General features: G+C 39.7%; 1 protein-coding gene across 1 annotated transcript in view; it reads right to left on the bottom strand.

Annotated features, from left to right (window-relative positions):
* Window positions 1-19,530, bottom strand: part of TNKS (tankyrase) — a gene marked incomplete at its 5' end in the record, with an annotated part of 126,149 nt that overhangs the window by 10,550 nt on the left and 96,069 nt on the right. Inside the window, 10 exons of the mRNA XM_080928761.1 lie at window positions 1,130-1,227; window positions 2,253-2,373; window positions 8,056-8,138; window positions 9,041-9,278; window positions 9,640-9,828; window positions 11,981-12,090; window positions 12,471-12,690; window positions 13,964-14,129; window positions 15,715-15,860; window positions 17,027-17,106. Of these exons, the coding sequence (XP_080784887.1) occupies window positions 1,130-1,227; window positions 2,253-2,373; window positions 8,056-8,138; window positions 9,041-9,278; window positions 9,640-9,828; window positions 11,981-12,090; window positions 12,471-12,690; window positions 13,964-14,129; window positions 15,715-15,860; window positions 17,027-17,106 (1,451 nt within the window). The remainder of the gene's footprint in view (window positions 1-1,129; window positions 1,228-2,252; window positions 2,374-8,055; window positions 8,139-9,040; window positions 9,279-9,639; window positions 9,829-11,980; window positions 12,091-12,470; window positions 12,691-13,963; window positions 14,130-15,714; window positions 15,861-17,026; window positions 17,107-19,530) is intronic.

Genomic DNA, 19,530 nt, shown 5'->3' with positions numbered 1-19,530 from the left:
CAGGAAATCTGAAAAAAAATTAGTGTTTTAAAAATGTATAATTACTATTTTGTTATTAAGAATAAAAATAAATTGAACAAGTCAAACTAAAATGATATTCAACTGATACCACATTAGATAAATGCTAAAAATAAACATTTTAAAAATATCTTTGTTACATTTTATCTTAATAGTCTTTGGGATCTTGATACAACCAAACAGTAAGGTCCTGGAAGTCATGATAACCTAATACAAACTGAAACATCACTCCTCGGTCACAATCCCTAATGTGACTTCCTAGCATTGAACAGAGATAAGGGCACTAGTTTAAAAAACAAAAAACCAGAAAATCCTTTACAGTAAGCAAAGGGTACTTACAATAATAGAGTTAGGCATTGTATTAGTGGCAATAAATATAAGCCATCAGCCCAAGGGAAATTTCTTCCTTTCTAAGTTGTTGGTTTATTTATGTGAATGCACTGTCATTGTCTTCAGACACACCAAAAGAGGGGATTAGATTCCATTACAGATGGTTGTGAGCCACCATGTGGTTGCTGGGAATTGAACTCAGGACCTCTGGAAGAGTAGTCAGTGCTCCTAACTACTGACCTATTCCTCCAGCCTGCCCTCACAGGAGGAATTTCTATGCCATCTTTCTACAAGGAGGTTCAAAGTAGTCTTCTTATATTATGTTTGGAATGATTGTGTTTATGGAAATTAACTGATTCTTCTTTAATTGTGTCATCAACATCAGAAAAATGTGACAATCAGGCACATTACTAAAGAAACAATTACATAAACAAACAAACACCCCCAAAGCCTAAGAAAATGTATTCTATGAGACAAGATTCTTGCCCCATATAAATCTTAGGTGCATTTTACTGTATAAAGATGTTTTTTATAAGATTCTTACTTACATGATTTAAAACTGACAACATCTCTAGATAGAGCGAATGGACTCACAGGCTTGTGCTGTGAATGAAATGTGTATCACTCTAGTGTACAGTCACATTTAAATGTTAGCTGCTGACTGAGACTGAGTAACAGGCCACTTGACACCGTAACAAAGTAATATGAGTTCTTTCTTGCCCCTAGAAAAAAATGGTCTTAACACAACTTGGGCAAAGAAAAATGTTCTGATGTCTGTTACCTCTTCTTCTACGGATTGATATTCTTTATCTTCTGGAGCAAGATCTAGCAAAATAGTTCCTTGATTCACACAGTGAAAAGTCAAGTATGGGTTGGCTCCTGTAGATGAGAAAAGCAGAAACATAAAGCACATGTCTGCATCACTCAGGTTCCACTAAACCATCTTCAATGTCCACCTCTACATACAGTCTGTAAGCACATAGACCAGAGGCACAGAAGAAGGGAAGTGGTAAGGGACTTAGCCCCTCCCACAAACCCTTTTTACAAAGCAGGGCTCAATACCTGCTGAACTAAACTCCATCATGAACACAGCTGATGTCTACACAAAGGAGAAACATGTGCTGAATTACAATGGAAGAGTTCTACAATACAACAACTGTCCTCTAAAACTCTTTCAGGCTTGGAATGGTCACCAACATAACTTATCTCTGTTAATTTTATAGGGTTGACTAAAATACATGTTTTAAAAAAAGAGACAAATTCAAAACCTTTTAAAGTTTTGGTTGCCTATAATTTTATTACACAGATATATGTTCCTTCTCTTCTCTCCTCTATCAAAAGTGCATCTAACAAAGACATATACAAAAGACACAAAAGCAAGGGAAGAAGCATTGCGGCAGCGAAGAACAATAGGAATGGCTGAACCATGGTCCTGAGGGCAGGAGGAGAGCCCAAGATAAGACAAGACAGGCCAGGCTGTGAAAAATCATGGGGTAAGTGTCTGATTTTATCCAGAAAGCACTTAACCTGTTGAAGGGTTAAGGGCAGGATGAGAGGGTAACAGGCTTGTGCCCAAGTCCTCTGGTGGCTATGGAGAAGGCAGTGAAGAAGGTGAAGGTCCAGGCTGGAGATCAGATGCATAGTGACTCTGAAGCCCAGGAGAGGGAGGGACTGGTGGCTTGAGTTAGGTGAAAGCAGGGGACAGGACAAAGGACAAAGATTTGAGAAGTGTGGAGAAAGGGAAGATCGTGGACTTGTCCATCTAGTAAAAGTGATTAGCTGACCTGAGGAAGGCAGAGGCTGTACCAGTTACCTGTATATGCTCTGGGGTCAGACTACCCGAGCTCAAAACCAGCCTGATAGTTCTCCACATTCTCCACATAATTCTCCCCCAAACAGCTTACCTTGTTGTCCACCTAAAAGTCTTTCAACGCCCTTGATTAACTTGTGGCGGTGACCATATGCATTGATGCCTATTTCTTTCAATTCTTCATGACCCATATCAGCCAACACATCAAGCGTAATCTGAAAATGAAAGCAATTACATGCTGAATCTGTAACAGCTCTTTGGAGGATGAAAGCTCTTGCACCATCTACAGTGCTGCGATTACCACACATGTTTAAAGAACATGTTTCCTTTTAGAAACATGACCTTCAAGCTGCCTAAGAAGGCCAGCAGCCTCCTAGCTCAGTAGAAAGGCTCGGCATTTGCTTCGAGCAGATGGGATAGAGACATGAGACCTACTGTGATGGGAAGTCAGGTGATCGCTGCCACCCATGTCTTTCTGACTGTTACTCTGCTCTCTGTCTCCAGATACACAGAAAACCCTAAATTCTGTATTTTGTGGGTAGGAAAAAGGAATAGCAGCCGGGGGGAAGGATGGAGGGGAGGAGGGAGCATTTTAATTAGTCACAGTGTGGCAAAAATAAGCCAGCTTTAGATGAGAAAGTTCCCAGTGCCAGGAAATGAGTAAGCCAGGAGTCAGAGGCCTTAGGAGGTAGGCCAACTTAAGGTCTAAGTATCCGTTTAGGTCATAGGTCATTCTATAAGAGACATCAGAAATCCCAACTTGAATAAAAGGAGATGGATGGTCTTTAAGTTCATAAATTATCATGTTATCAATGCTTGCTAACTAACAGACATTTGATGTCTGCACAGAATGGAAGCCTTTGAGTCTTGGCGACTCATCTCAGCTTGCTGACTCCCTCACGCCTTGTGGACCACAGTAATTGTGACTCTGCCTCCACCCAGTGGCGGAGCTCTGAAATCGCCTGTGGCCACATGTCCAGAGGATGGCACTTCCCTAGGGAAGAAAATGGTCCTGGGATAAACACTTGTCTATTGCCACTGGTTATTTTCTTTCTTTGGAGAACTGAAATATCCTTTTACAGACATTCTTTTTCTAACTCATTCAAGATTTAAAAAAAAATCACTTTTTTAATCCTTACACTGAAAGTGACAATTTAGAGCAAGCTTTGATTTTTACTGTCAAAGTGGAACACTGCAGAGAGTGGGGCTCGTCCGTGCAGTGGACAGCGTTCTCATTCTCTGACGGAACTCAGCATGTTTAAGTGGCCACTGAAGAAATAATTGGGTCATGGTACAAAATCTGCAATTCACTTCCAATCACCTGAAGGAAGTTTTCAACAGAGCTTTCAAAAGACAGCAACAGGGAATAAGCATCTCCAATAGAACAGTTTACAAAACAGAAGTCTTTACATTCTAAGTCAGACCTGACTTCAATGTAATTGTGAGCCATGTTACCGATAACACCTTCTTCTAGATATTTTATATTTCAGTTTAAATATGGTTGACAATAAAAACACGGTCTCGTGCATATGCAGTAACTAGGTTATATACATCAAAAGGTTTTTAATTGCTATCCAATAATACATAGCTGGAGAGTGTCAAAGTCAGGCTAGAAGACAAAACAAAACAAAAAAACCCAAGGAATATCTCTAATCATGTCTAGAGAAAAAATAAAGCAAGTTTAATATATAGACTTCCAATCACAAGGTGAATGTAAAAACCCTTTCCTAAGCCCCCTGCAGCAGCAGAGGAACCCTGGAGTCTCTACACTTCAGGTAACAGAGCAGGCTAAGGGAGCCAGGCTCCTCCCTGGTGTGGAGAGCAGCCTCTAAAATGGCTGCAGGAGATCGTCACTCTCTAGCAGTTGTGTTCTCAAGTGGAATCTCTTCCCCTTGGGTGTGGGATACACTTAGTGAGTAGTTCCTAATACCATATAGTGGGGGTGACAGAATAGTACTTCCCCCTTATACTTAATTAAGTTATTTATTACTTCTAAGCCTCCACTGACTTATCTGGTGGGAACAGGTAGAGAATATGTTTGGTATTTAGAGGAAACCACAAGTTCGTTCTCCTAGTGCTTTTCTTTTGGATAAGGGAGTTACTCATATCTAACATATATCAATATAAAATTCTTATAATAAAGTCTATTCACCTATAAGCTAAAAATGGTCCTGCATATAAGGTAAATGCTATGTCTACAGGGTTACTTACTGCTCCTAAGATTTGCTCATTTTACCTGGGATGTGAAGAGAATAACTATTTTAAGTGAAAAGGCCTTTTCCCCTTGGGGTGGTAGTAACTTTACAGCCATATGTACAAGGATTCTGTTGTGTCCAAGCCTTTATTTTATTACAACTTGAAATAAAATGTATATGGTCACTTTCTGTGAAAATCCAAGCCATAGCAGTTGAGCTCCAGAAATTATAACATAAACCAAATTTTTCTTTTCCATAAACAAAGCCATTTTAGGTAGAAAGCTATGTTGTAAGCATGAGGAGATGTTATGCAATACTATAGTTAATTAGAAGGGATTTTGATGTTTCTTTATAAAGTATCTATGGAATCAGAGAACTCAGAGACTTCTGAGAAAGAATCGTGAAGGTGGAGCTGAGGATCTGAGGCACTCAAGTACTTCTAGAAGAAGAAATAAAGGAAGTCCTTCCCACCTCACTGGGGGAGAAGTATCCACAGGTAAGAAGAGAGGCAGCAGACTATAGTACAGCAGGAGCCAGCACAGCCACAGCAGGAATGAAGGAAACTCAGTGATGCATCATATGCTTGTTAATACACACTACCTGACTGCTTCAGAATATTCATGACAAAGAGAAAATTCTAAAGGCATGCAGTGGAAGAACTAAGCAGACAATATTTTATACCTAAAGACTAGACAGATGACATCTGTACTTGAAATAATAAATACAAAATTAATTGTCTGCCCAATGGTTCAAAAGACAGTTAAAATAGTTCAATACATAGAAAGGCACACCACTGTCTAGAGGAGAGGGAGAGGGGCTACACCAAGTAATACATGTTAAGTGCAAAAGTTAACATCTTGATTATAAAAAGAATACAGACATTATTTTTGGACAAAAAAAGTCAATGGGACATTAATTTACTCGGAAGAAAACTACAGTAAAAAGAAACAATAAAACTGGTGAAAAGGACAAGCTGACTGAAGGCTGAACCATGAAACTACTAAGTCAATAACATGAGAGCCCACCACAGGACCTCAGTGCCTGACCACGAGAACACAAGGCAGGAAGTAAGAACAAAGTAAGGACAAAGTAAGTTCAGAAACAGCAATTCTCAACAAGAGGTGGGTCCCTAGTTTGAAATAGAGGTTTTGGCCTATTAGAAATAAGCCAAAGGTGTGTGAAATTTCACAATTCCTGCGGACATGAAGGGGCACATATGTATTCAAACAACTACAAAGCCTCAGTTTACAGTCTTCTCACAGATGAGCAGATAACAGGCAGAGTTCTGATAGAGGTGTGTAACATATTTTCTACCAACGAAGATCCATGTGATGCCTTAACAAGGTAGAACTTAAAAACTGACAGAAACATGACAATTTGGCCAGACATTTTACTTAGCAGGCATGACTGGTGAGACAGTGACAGGCGAGGCCTCCTAATCCATCTCTACAGTCAGAGGAAAACAAGATCACAGCACTTCTTTAGGTCAATTCTATTTCAACTGCTTGACTGATTAAAAATATAAATGTGTAGGTTTATGTTAAGGCAATACATGATTGGGCAGTGGCAGTAGGCAGGAAAAGAGGCTGAAGGAGCAGAAGAGGAGGCAGTAGGTAGAGATTGAGGCAGATGTGCATGTTTCTCTCGGCGCATCTCTAGCTTGATGAGGTTTCTAAGGGTTTCTATAGGTCTAATTTATTTCATATAGATGGGCAGTTTATATCTTTGTCCACTGGTTGTAAGTTTATTGTGTAGAGGGTTTATGAATTGAGAACTTAACATATAAAGCTGTTTGATAAGTTGATGGTTGTGAGTCATGTTTTTACTGGGAAGAAAGTGATTAAAAACAACATGCTGAAGTGGCCGTATCTACCCAGGACCGAAACAACAGGGGCTGTGGAGTGAACCACACCTGAGTTTTAGAGGTGGCATAAAGCCACCAAGTTAGAGATCCCTGCAGTGTCAGATGGTCCTGTGGGAGCCGGCACTAGCACGGGATAAAAGGTTTACACTTTTTAATATTTACCACAACATAAATGTAAAGAATTTATTTAGCTAAAGAAATAAAAGCTTAAAAACACTAATAATATAAGTCATTTAAGAATGTAAAAACCCAGTGCTTTGCAGCTGTATTTCTGGAGTTCAGGTTTCACTGGAGCCCACATTGTGCTCTAGCTTGTTACTCAGCTCGGCCCAGCACCACAGCCGCGCTCCTGCGTCAGCCTCCCAGCTGCTTGCTGTGGAGTATGCCACCTACCTGGACTGACCCAAGACTGACTACTAACTTACAGAGTAAACAGGGCAAAGACCCGCAGAAAAAAATTATAGCTCTGCCAAGGGGGAAAAAAGGGCTGGAGAGATGGCTCACTGGTTGAGAGCACTAGCTGCTCTTTCAAAGGTCCTGAGTTCAATTCCCAGCAACCACAAGGTGGCTCATAATCATCTCTAATGGGATCCGATGCCCTCTTCTGATGTGTCTGAAGACAGCTACAGTGTGCTCATAAATAAAGTAAGTCTGGGGGTTGGGGGGTTATACATGCACGCTGCTGTGGACTGAACAAAGTCTAGCCCTCAAAGAGATAGGCGAGCATCCCTAGAAGAGCTATGTTCCAAAAATGTTAACATTTTTAACTTGCTTAAGGTAAGAATCTTGAAACCAGCAATCACCTAGGAGTACCCAAGTTTAAAGAAAGTGTCCCAGTAAGAAACACGTCAGAAGGCAGACAAGGGCAGCAGAGACTGCAGTAAGGTGGCCTGTGTATGACCTAAGTCAGGGAAGCTGGAGGGACAAGGAGAGGACTATTCTAGAACTGCTGCAGGGAGTGCACCCTCACAATCTGATTTCAGTCTTTCGAGGGAAAAATTTAGTTAGGCTGCCAAGTCTCTGGTCATTTGCTATGCAGCTCTAAACTCAGTGCATACACTGACTAATAATAACTATTATAATAATAACTGACTTTTGTGCAAAACAAGGTAAAAACAAACCTGGAACAACAGGTTGAGGATAGGGCAGACTGTGGAACATAAGTCACAAAATAAAGATCTGAAGAGGGCCATAAAGCTGACTAGACTTTAAAGAGACATCAACAGCTATCTTCATTACACAAGCTATCTTCCCTGCCAGAAAGACTGACAGGGCTATCGGGAGGGACCCCCACCTGGGGAATGGTGCACTGGATCCAAGTTCCACATCGACCAAGAATACTAAAGTCAGTTTCATTTTAGTGTTTATCATGGAGCATGGGAGTAAGAACTCACAACCCTTGACAACAGTCTGGCTAACAGAAGAGCTCGCACAGTCAACGCAAGTAGATGAGCTCATAAATGCCAATTTCTTTCAGAAACACAAAAACCGAAAACAAAGCATTCTTGAGATAGTTTCTTGATCTAAGTTCACTAAGTGCTCTCCCAGCAAGCTGTACCCCTCCCCCCCCCTTCATACATCTAAACTGACAGACTGCACTGAGAAGCACTGGTCACACGGAGGAAGGCCAGCTCTCAGAACTGTCAGACTTGTGGAGATGAGTATCAGGTGCTGGGCTCCCTGGCTTCTCCACAAGTATTTCAGGTAGCTAACAAACAAGATAAAAGCATACTCAATAAAGAGTATACACAATACAGAAAATAAACAGCTGCAAAGTTTAAAAAAAATGTGTGAATAACTCAGTAATTAAACAGCTGAAAAAGTACATGAGCGTTTACCTGCTCTGTTTCAAAGATATCCCGAAGGTGCTCAAGGCCAAGGCTTTTAAGGAATTGGCTGATATTCATGTCAAGGCCTGCAACTAAAACAAAAACATTAAAATCTTTTAGAATTTCCTAATTCTGTAGAAGGTCAGTACTTATGCATAACCCTATTTTTTGATTTTGACACTTGCCTGTATGGATGATTTCAATGACATAAACTAATACCAGATATATCAATTCCAAGTCATTCTGAACGTTATCTCTGGCATAGCTACAGTACTTACATTAATTCTAATATACATAGAATAAAGAGTTAAAATACAGATGTACATAATATACAGTAAATACAACTTCCAACACATTATTTTATATAATTTAAAACATTTTTTTTAGTTTTGTGTATGTTTTTATGCATGAGTATATGCATGTCGAGTGCTTCTCTGGAAGAAGAGTATATTGGGTTGTCTGAAGCTGGAGTGAAGTGGGTTGTGAGCTAACCTGTGTGGGTGCTGAGAACTAAGCCAGGTCCTCCGCAAGAGCAGCACCTAGGCTCCAGACCATATTTTAGAATTAGTACTTTTAATGAATCAAAAGAAAAGAGAAAAAAGGGCACCAGTTATTGTTTTGATTTATTCTAAGAACTATTTTTATTTCTGTGTGTACAGTGTAGGTGAAGGCCAGAGGTCAATTTCGAGTATCTTCCTCATTATCCATCTATCTGTCTGTCCATCTATCTATCCATCCATTCATCTACCCACTTATCTTTGAGAGAGAGCATCTTGTGAACTTGGAGCTCACTTAGCAAGTCCTAGAAATCCTTCTTCTTCCCCTTTGCCTTCACATCCCCCAGCCCTGTCTTTGACAGGGCCTCACCATACAGTCATAGATGTCTTTGGACTCAAAAGTTTAGAGAAGAGACTGTCTCTAGCTTCCAATTATAAAAAGAAAAAAGTAATTGGTCCACTAAAGTAAGTCTAAACATTCACAGGGATACACCTACCTTCTCCTTCCTTCCTCTCGGCACCGGCAGCACCATCCCCTGCATTGGAGGCTCCTCCCACAGCCAGCTCAGCCAATGGGCCAGTGAGGTTATCTATGCTGCTGGCAGCAGAGAGGCAGGAGGGGGTGGATGCTGGTGAGATCAGAGAGGCACTAACTACAGTTGCCTGAGGTTTAAAACAGGTAGGTAAGGCCTCAGGGGGCATGGCATCTATCAGCAATGCTCGGATGTCGTCAGCCTAAAAACAATGATCAAAGAAAACACAAAGAACATTATTAATGAAGGTTTTCACTAAGTACTAAATGTTTTGTACATTTTTTCCCTAATGGACTACCAGGCATAGACAATGACAGTGATTTTGGGATCCTATGTTGAGTGATGGCTGTAAGAGTCAGACAACAGTAGTGAAAGCTAAAGGAAGCTGGTTACACATGGGATACCATGGAGGTACAAAGGGAACTGAGACTATGTGGTTTTGGCTAACAAGGTTTCCAGGAAGAATGTCAACTCAGTCAAACAAACTGCCTGTTGAGCCCTGGAAGGTGACGTCCTGCCTGAATAAGTAATAAGTAATATCTACCCCTGCAACAAGAACTTACCGTTGCCAGATCTAAAGGTGTCTGACCTTCCTGGTTCTTCATGGTTGGGTCTGCGCCATGTGCTAGCAGTAGGGCACATAACTGTGTCCTTCCTTTCTGGGCTGCTTCATGGAGGGGAGTAAAGGCCCACTTATCCGTTGCGTTTACACATGTGTTGTATTTTATCAGTAACGCTGCTATATCAACATGCTGAGAAAATCAAGAGAACACAGACACTTAAGAAGAAAGCCACCCAGCAGAATTTAACCAACTATTATTTCTACTATTTAACTTTTCTAGGGCCATGTTCTCATCCTTAATCAAACACAACCCCTCTACTGTGTTTTGGACTTGTCTCCTCCACAATTATTCTTTTGCCCCTCTAGGTTGGGTCTCGTATAGCTCATTGAACTGGCCTCAAACTACTTATTTCCAAAGTAAAGATCATTCATTCCTAAGACAGGCTTCCACCCCCGAGAACATGATGACAAAGATGGGAGGAAGGCTGCACAGTACAACCAAGATTCTTCTGAGAACAGGCTGTTTATTGTGTTTGAAGAGTCTTTGGGATTATGAGAATATTATAAAACTAATTTTGCAGTTTCTATTTAACTTCTAACATGAAAGTTATCTATACGATTACATTAAAATTGCTTCCAAAACCAATCAACCAACCAACAAACAAAAAAACCAATTAGTCTTCTTTATTCAAAGGATGTTTCAGAAAAAGCAACTTCTGTTCAGTCAGTCCAAAAGCATGGGATAATTTCAAACTATTTCTCAGATGGTATTACAAGTTAACTTAAACTGTGTCTCCTGCATTTTATTAAGAAGAACACAATTTGGTAGACTAATTTGCATAGACTTCCAAAATTAGTCCAAAAAAGTTAGTTTGTATCTATGTAGGTGCATGGATGAGCTGTGTGTTCAGTATACATTGTTAAACTTTCTTTATATTGAATTTACAGTATCTTTAGTGAAACCCATCACATGCTTGCTAAATTGGCTGGCCAATGTCTAAAGGACAATGAAGAGGAAAGAGTATTACTGAAACAGAGGCAAACACAGTTCTTAAGCTTTCCATTTTTTTAAGTAGCTACAGCTCTGGAGCGAACAGCAGTGACTGAGATGCACCAGTGAGCTGCAGCGTAGCTCTCGTCACCAGAACCAGAGACCAAGTGAGAAGGCTGCAACCAGGAGCTGACAGTCTTGGAGAAAGGCACTAAACGCTCCACTGTGACAAACCCTTGAATAAAAAGGTGAGCAAGGGAATGTGGGCCACAGCTAACACCATCTAATGGTATGTGCTGTCTATTACAGCAATGGTGTGAAACCTTCAGATACAATCTATATTTTAGGGAAAACGCTACATAATGAGAAAGTGAAGAAAGAATACCAACCTGCCAAATGATGTATTCTTATAAAATCACATGCTTTGGTAAGGAATAAATATCAATACTTTTTTATGTATTAAAATCACAGAAATTAACTGTCCTTTGTATGCATAGATTAAGAAATAATACCTAAACATACTACAATACAAAGGATACTAAACAGAATAAGTTACTTTAATCATAAAGAAAATTTCTCATGAAACTTGTAACTTTTATTTAAGCTTTTTAAATAGCCTAATTGTTTCTCCATTTGAAAAAAAAAAAAGGTGGCTTTTAATTGTTTTTAAAGTTACTGATCTAAAGAGCAGGCTAAGTCAAACTTGTGGTTGGATAACAGTATAACCACAGAAGACAGTAGGAAAATGCTCTCTGCAGTCTGGGGATTTTATGTACAAAAGCAGAAGGCAGAGACACCCTTCATGTCTGACTCATTTCTATTGTGAAGCATCGGGCCTGAGGACCTCATTCCTGCCAGTTCTGACAAATGGCATCAAGGCACTGCAGTGCACTACTGTTGAACACAGTTTAGTGCCTGGAAAGACTTTGCACTTTTACTTGGCAGTTTACTCCCTCAGCTGAATGCTATTAAATTGTGTGCAAACTGCTTAACCACTTGACCTGACACTTTTAAGATTCTAGAGATAAATGTAAGCAGCTATAATTCCATACTTACTTAGGAACCTCCTGCTTTAACAGTTTCTAAAATCTATCCAATGCAGAGGTAAGATTTATATATGACCCCTACACACTGATTATTGTATTAGATAATATGCAAAGACACAGAAAGCTTTTAAAAGCTCACCAAAAGGAACTATAAGGCAAAGTATGACAAAGCTTGTACAGATAATTACGTTGTACTCAATCAACCATGCTGCAGGTTAGCAATCTGTTCCCTAACATATAGTCCATGATTAGTAAAGTACTAAATGTCAGAAAAGGCTTCTAGATGTTCATTGTGACATGCTTACCCCATAAGATGCTGCATTGTGAAGTGGAATCAAACCACCTTTGTCCTGGGCATTAACATCAGCTCCATGCTCTAGAAGGTACTCAGCTACTTCCAGGTTATTGTAGCCCGCTGTTAAAGTAAAAAGGGACACATCAGGTCAGGAGAAATAAATACAACTCACACATATACAAGTAAAGAAAAATTAAGGCTTTAATTCTTTTCTTCAAAAGCGAACACTAACTTCACATAATTCTGTCTCTATGTAACATGCCAGTTTCTTGCACAGGCAGTGCAGGCACCAAGTGTGAGTTTGGAGGTCTTGGACAATCTGGAGGGGCTGATCCTCTTGGCTGACCATGTGAGTTCTGGAACTTGTTGGCAAGCACTGTTCCCTGTTGGGCTAACTCACCAACCTCTTTCACCTTTCAAGCCAAGTGGCTAAGCAGCTGGTGCACAGTTTACTGGTGTCTAACTGAAGGGACAGCGGGAGGTGACGCAGTAACACTAACCTGCCAGGTGGAGAGGAGTTGAATTTCTGCCCTGGGTATCTCGGCAGTTGATATTCTCTGGAGTACAAAGCTTCTGCACTCTGGCCAAGCAGCCCTTCTTGGCAGCATCCAACAGAGCAGCATCCCCCCTCAGTAGGTCCTGAATATCTGTGTCTCCTTCTTTGACCAGATCTAGGGGTGTATTTCCATCTCTGTTCTTCTTAGTTGGATCTGCTCCATGCTGTAAAGACAAAAATGAATGGTGCACGTGTGCTTGCAAATGGGTGAGTAGTACATCCAAAATTCACTTTATTCACTTTCCATGTCTTCATTCAGCTGGAAAGAAATCTATTCTATATCCACTTTGAAAACAGGAATCTAAATTCTTCTGTATTTTGCAATTGGAAGGATATTGAGCATCTTTTGCTTTTATGTGACAACGTTTCCCAATACATGAAGTTGTCTCTGAAACTCTTATTTCTTATAATCATCTACATGTTAATTTGGCCAGACTTTAGTTGTACTATACACTCACACCCCCCAGATCCCCCATGCCCTCCCACACACACAGAAAAGGGGAGGGGGAAGGAAGTTTTAATGATAAAACTAGGACCTCACATTTGGTAGCTAATCACTCCACCACTGAATTATGGTTCCAAATCAAATTGACCAAAGATTTTTACTTAAGCAGCATCATGAGAAGGAAAAAAAATACTGAATTCTAAATGGCATCAGTTAAAAAGTCTGAAAGTTTAAAAGTGTATTTATTTCATGGTGTGTAAATGTACTTTTAAAAACTACCTTGGTTTAAAATTAGCTACACCTATAAACCGAGAAGTTTTACTACAGACCTGATACAGAAAGCTGTTGACCTACTATGGAAATTAGGAGTAATCTAAACTGGCCAGGTGTGGTGGTGCACACCTTTAATCCCAGCATTTCTGGAGGCAGAGTCAGGCAGATCTCTGTGAGCTTCAGGACAGCCAGGGCTACACAGTGAGACTTTCTTAAAAGATGAATGAAGACACAGATAAACAAAGCACAATATTCAAATTAGACGATGGATTCATAATGACCTACAAAAGAAAACTTATCTAGTGGTAATACTGGCTATATGTATTTATGGTATTAATAACATATAAACTGGACTTACGTATAACAATACTTTTGCTCTGGTTAAGAAAAGATGAGAATCCATACATATGTCTTAAGAAGTGAGTTAGAAGTACTGTTAGTTATCACAGCAGCACTATCACTGTACATCAAAGAGCAACCTGATGGAAAAGTTCCTGTGGCCATTTTCTCTACTACTACTGTTACATTAGATAAACCCTGCAAATTAAACCAAGTCTCCCCAAACCCTTCTTTGGGGAAATGACCTCACTGAGTCAATTCTGAAGGACCTGTCAGGAACTAAGCAGACAGCCATCTTAACACTTGTTTCCAATAGACTACAATAGATTAGCTTTCAAAAGCAGCAACTAAACCCAGGAAGCTGCTGCATATCCACATACTTTTAGAAGGAGTTTGCAGATTTCATATTTCCCCTTGGCTGCTGCTTCATGGAGAGGAGTAAATTTCCACAGGTCGGCCACATTGACAGAAGCCCCATGCCTCACCAAGAGCTCAGCTACCTCGTAGTGTCCATAGGAGCAGGCGTTATGAAGGGGAACCAAGCCACTAAACAAAAGAAAAATAGTCACAAAACAAGTATTTCAGCTAAAGTAATTTTTATAATGGTGGTACGTGCTTACAGTCTTAGTACTTGGGAGGTAAAGGCAGGAGCTCAAGATCCTCCTCAGCTAGAAAGGGAATTTCAACCCATCACAGGCTATGTGAGACTGCCTCAAACCTTCCTCCTATTCACACGCTTCTATGGCTCTGAGGATACTGAGCATTCACTCACAAAGAAATACTTCCTCTAATAAAATCCATAAAATATAGAATACATTCTATTTATTCAAGTGGCATCTGTCACCATTTGTTTTGGTTATTTTTAAGTTCATAATGATTCAACAGTTTCTCTGTATAACTTAAATACTGAGGTACAAAGTGATTTCAGAAGAGACTTCTCTAAGTTTGTAGTCATTCTGGTCTACACAGAAAGTTTCAGGCCAGCCAGAGGTACAGAGGGAGACCTGTCTCAAGCCACATTCCATCCCTGTTCCTCCTAAAAAAGAAAAGAATCATCAAGAAAAATACAATTATAAATTCTACACAGCTAAGAAAATCTAGATCCCTCATCTTCTGAGCAAACTCTTTCAGGTGACTCGTTTTTAAAGACAGCAGGTGATATTCTAAAAGGGAGCACAAAAAGACACCCTCTCAAGAGCCATGCACTGAAGGGTCAGTGTAGGCTGACTTAGGACACGTAAAAACAATCAGATGTGCATTTGTTATTTAGAGATTAGTGTCCTCTCAATCAGAGGCTTTTTGATGAAAGCTGCTGGCACTAAGCTAGGTCACTGGCTGCTCTCCAGTGACTTACAGTGCTGGGTAAGAGCACAGAATGGAGAGCCGCCTTATCTGAGCAGGCGTTAAACTGACTCAGGATATAGACACTGATTCTGGTTAAAATACTCTTCTTAGATATGTAAGTAGCTGCTTTAAAAGTTTTACCTGGTTTGTCAAGTAATCCATCTAATATAAAAATACAGAGAATTTAAACTATTAGCAGAAACAAAATTATATTTCTGTTGATATTGATTGTGATTCTGGAATGGACTGATTTTCTTCTTGGAAGAATTTTTTTAATTGCAAAAAATGTAGCGAGAGGATGAACAGTAAATCACAAATTACATGAAAATATTCATAAATGAAATAAAATTCTAGACACAGGCATGAAAAGGATGCACCAAACTGGAAGACATACTGCGAGAACAGGTGAAATCCACAGCAGAGGGGAATGGCACCCTCACCTAGGCACAGTGCAGTGCAAATTCAGAGGTGCCAAGTGACTGACAGTTGCTATACACAACCCAAGATAGAGCTGGATAATTATAGTTCATGTTGCATCTTTAGGGGGTGGGATGAGAGAATCTTTAATTCCAGTATGTATGTTTATTTAAGTTACAACTTAAATGAATTATGTATATTATTTTAAAGAGAAAAGCATCTACAACACTAATGTTTAAAAAAGCAGTATATCATTTATAAATTCTTTGTTCTAAAGAAGTTATATTCTGTAACTAGAAATTATGTAATTTTATGTCAAAAATCAGTAGATTTAAGTACATATTTGAACACATATGATTTGAACACATACCCTTTGTCTTTGGCATGGACATCAGCTCCATGATGTAGCAGGTACTCCACAACAGACACGCGGTTATAGCCAGCAGCAAAGTGTAAAGGTGTAGAGTGCCGGCCCTCCAGATCTCTGCAGTTCACATTCTGCGGGCTGCAGAGTTGCTTTTGTAGTGTACACACAGACACAGAGACAAAGACAACACCATTAACAATCATTCACAGACACAGAGTACTAGAATGATATAGTAAATACTCTCCACAGATGAGATGTATAAAAATCGGCACCATAGCCAGACACGGTGAGGCACACCTAAAATCCCTGAGCTGGAGAAGGAGAGGGAGGACGGCTTCCATTTGGGGGCTGCTGTGGGTTATACAGTGGGTCTGATGACAGTCGGGGCCATGTGATGTTTCAGGAGCACCCACATCATGTTTGACATTACTGTGACAACATGAGTGCGCAGAGGAACTTAGTCTTTGTTGGACACCCTAGTCCAGTCCCTCATCTAGCCGAAATCCAAGGGCAGCAAAAGGAGCCTCCCATCTCTTCTGTGTCTACCTCCCTCCCTAAAACTCCTCACAGACGCATCTTGTGGTACACTTAGCTTGTCTTTGCTCAAATCAGACCAACTTGAGTTGACTATAAGAAACTAAAGAACCTAAAAAGAGAGTTCCTGTCTCCTGGAATGTGGGTCAAGAGACAGTTGCTCTCTGGGTCTCACAATTTCCTGATTCTATTCATTCCTTGCTGAATGTCAGAAGTTTTATATCCTGTCTTTCAAATTTTAAAATACTGTATATAGAGAAGGGGAGGAAGTGAGAGGAGGAGGAGAAAGAGGAGGAGGAGAGTTTCACTCTCATACTACAGGATACCCCAGAACTCACAGCAATCCTCATGCCTCAGCTTTCCACACCCAGCTAACTTCTAATTCTTAGCCTTTGAGAAAAAATATACCAGACCTAATTCTTAATTTGTATGTCTTCTTTGGATACTTAACACTCCACTGTCAAAAATAAAATTTTCTTTTATTTTGAATGCACTGTTTAGCAACTTGAAAGCACATTTGCATACTTGCATACAAACAGATGAAATTGAAATTTGCATTCTGGCCAGTAACATGGCTCACAGGAGTAAAGGCACTTGCTGCCAAGCCCGACAGCTTGATTTCAATCCCCAGGTTCCACATAGTGGAAGGAGAAAATTAATTCCAGAGTTGTCCTCTGACTTTACATACACCACAGCACATGTGCACACATGCACAAACACACATGCACAGAGCATATTTCATTACATTCTATGTAATATAACGGTAAAGGCACTAACTTACCTTCACAGTTTCCAAGTCACCAGCCTTCGATGCCTCTAAGAGTCGATAGTCCACGTCAGAAGTACGCATAGGAGTACTCTCTGTATCAAGGGAAGGAAAGATCACAGTTGGCCTCAGGATATAGAAGGGGGTTATGGAAGAAGAACTGCTTAATGAGGGAAAGGAAATGAAGAAGTCAGACATTACCATGATATACGGTTATTTCCTCCATTTTCCTCAGCTAAGAAGTACTTTTTATTTCAATTTACATTTGATCTAAGTTAATTTAAATGTATTATAACACAGAGGAACCTTTTATACCCCACCACTCTAGGTACCACATGCTTGGGTTAAAGACCACTTCAGAGGAGAGCTAGGAAACGGAAACCAGGACACCGAAAATAGCTCCAGACCTTCCAATGCCTGTAAGTGGGAGAAATGCTAACAAGCTATACATTTGATCACTCAGCACTGATCTTTTAAGGAAAAAGATCCAATGTGCTCGTGTTAAGTGTGGCTGACAGAAGGCACGGAGCAGTACAAGAGTGCGGCAGGACATCAGGACCACAGGCATGGGCTCCGAGTGGACTTGGGAGGACTCTGGATATTTTTATTTACTATTAGTGGCCTGGATACATGTGCCAGGACATGCTGATGGAGACCAGAGAACAGCTCTCGGGAGTCAGGCCTCTCCTTCCATCATGGCGCTGGAGACTGAACTCAGGTTGTCAGGCTTGCTCAGCAAGTGCCTTAACCATGGAGCCATCTTACCAGCCAGGTTTAAGATGACATTACTTTATGATCAGAGACACTGAGTTCACAGTCTAAGCGAGAATGATCAAGTGATCCATAAAAGGCTTTCGATTTTAAAAGAAATACTTTATTTTTCTACAGTGCTTTATTCAGTAAGGTTGACTTTTATAGATAGGTTTAAGAATTCTTCTGTAGAAGACAAACTATTTGATCTTATTAATAATTCTTAGCAGATAAAACATTAAGATTAAATCAGATAAAATACTAAGACTAAAGAGGAAAAGAGATTATCTCAAACAATGAAGTCTATTTTAAAATCCTTCCTCTTTAAACAAAGTGTTATACTGCATTTATTAGTCTGTGGAGTTGCTGAGGACTGAAATCCTTTCTCCTCTTTAGACTGCCTTTTCACAAAAACAACATCAAAGTATTTGCCAAGTTGATTTTTGGGCTACTTAGCATGACAGTCAATGTGTTGAGCCCTAATTCTTCTGATGCCTGTACTGACTGGTTTCCATCTAACTGCACATGCACACTACTGTCCTTATAGGTGAGGCTGTTTTGTAACACACTCTACATGTCTCTATGAGAGACCCAGCAACGGAGAAAACTCAGGAAGCATCCTTTGTGTCTCTAGGTTATCATCACACCATGCTGATGGGGAATGACTAGGAAAGTGTCATTTTCTAGTTAAGCAAATATATCTAGTGTTCATACAAAGTATGTAAATAATAAAACATGCTGATTTATTATGACAGCAACTGTGGAGTTCTGCATCTGTATAAATATAAAACAGGTTCAGAACAAAGTTATTTTTAGAAATAATATAGCAGGACTTGGTAGGCAACTCCCAGGTACCAAAGTAGATGAGGCAGGAATATTACAAATCCAAGGCCTGTCTAGGTTACAGAGTGTATTCAAGACTAGCATAGGCAACTTAGTCAGACTGTCTCAAGATTAAAAAGTAAAAAGAGAATGTAAAAACATCTATCAAAGAATACTCCGTATCCTCTTTCAAGCATGGAGTAATTCCAATAAAAATACTTTTTCATGTTTTTTTGTTAAAAGGCCCTATATCTCAGATAGCTCTATTATTTGTATTCTCTTTCTAGATCAACAATGAATATGGAAAACTGATTCCTAACATTTGCTAAATTAAGCATATATAATTAACTATATGCATCACAAAATCAATTTTAGAGTATAAAAGTAATTTTTTAGTTATGATTCAGTATTCAACCCCATTCCCAGAAATCATGGTTTTGAGATGCGTTTACTTAGAAGGCATCTTAAAAGTATTAAATGGATCCAATTTATTGAATTTGATACTTCATCTCCATTTTGTTAACCACTGTTAAAATTATGAATAGTACTGTGAGTAACGAATACAGTAGCTGTATGTTTATTTATGGCTATAACTCACAGAAGTAAAATTCAGTAGTGAATTATTTCCAGTAAAAAAGTATGAAAGAATATTTCATAAAAATCCCAATTTACAAAATGATTGCAATGTCTGAAAGAGCTACTCCATAGTGGGGAGCAGTATCTTATCTTCTGCAGCAGATACCCCATGGCTCTGTTCAAGGCAGGGCCTTAACAGTCAAGCTTAAAACCCTGGCCACATTCTGGCAGTGAAGACTAGAGGAAAAGCCAGGGGTGAGAAAGAAGAGAAATTTTTGAAATTATTGGAGGAAGTTGCCTCTAGAGAAGAAGAAGGTACAGGAGAGGAGGAAGGAGAAGCTGCCATGGGTTAAGGTCAATAGAGATTGTCC

This window comes from Micromys minutus, assembly GCF_963924665.1.
Source record: "Micromys minutus genome assembly, chromosome: 14".
Lineage (NCBI taxonomy): Eukaryota > Metazoa > Chordata > Mammalia > Rodentia > Muridae > Micromys > Micromys minutus.
The sequence above is the reverse complement of the archived record's forward strand: the minus strand, read 5'-3'. Positions and strand labels throughout refer to the sequence as shown.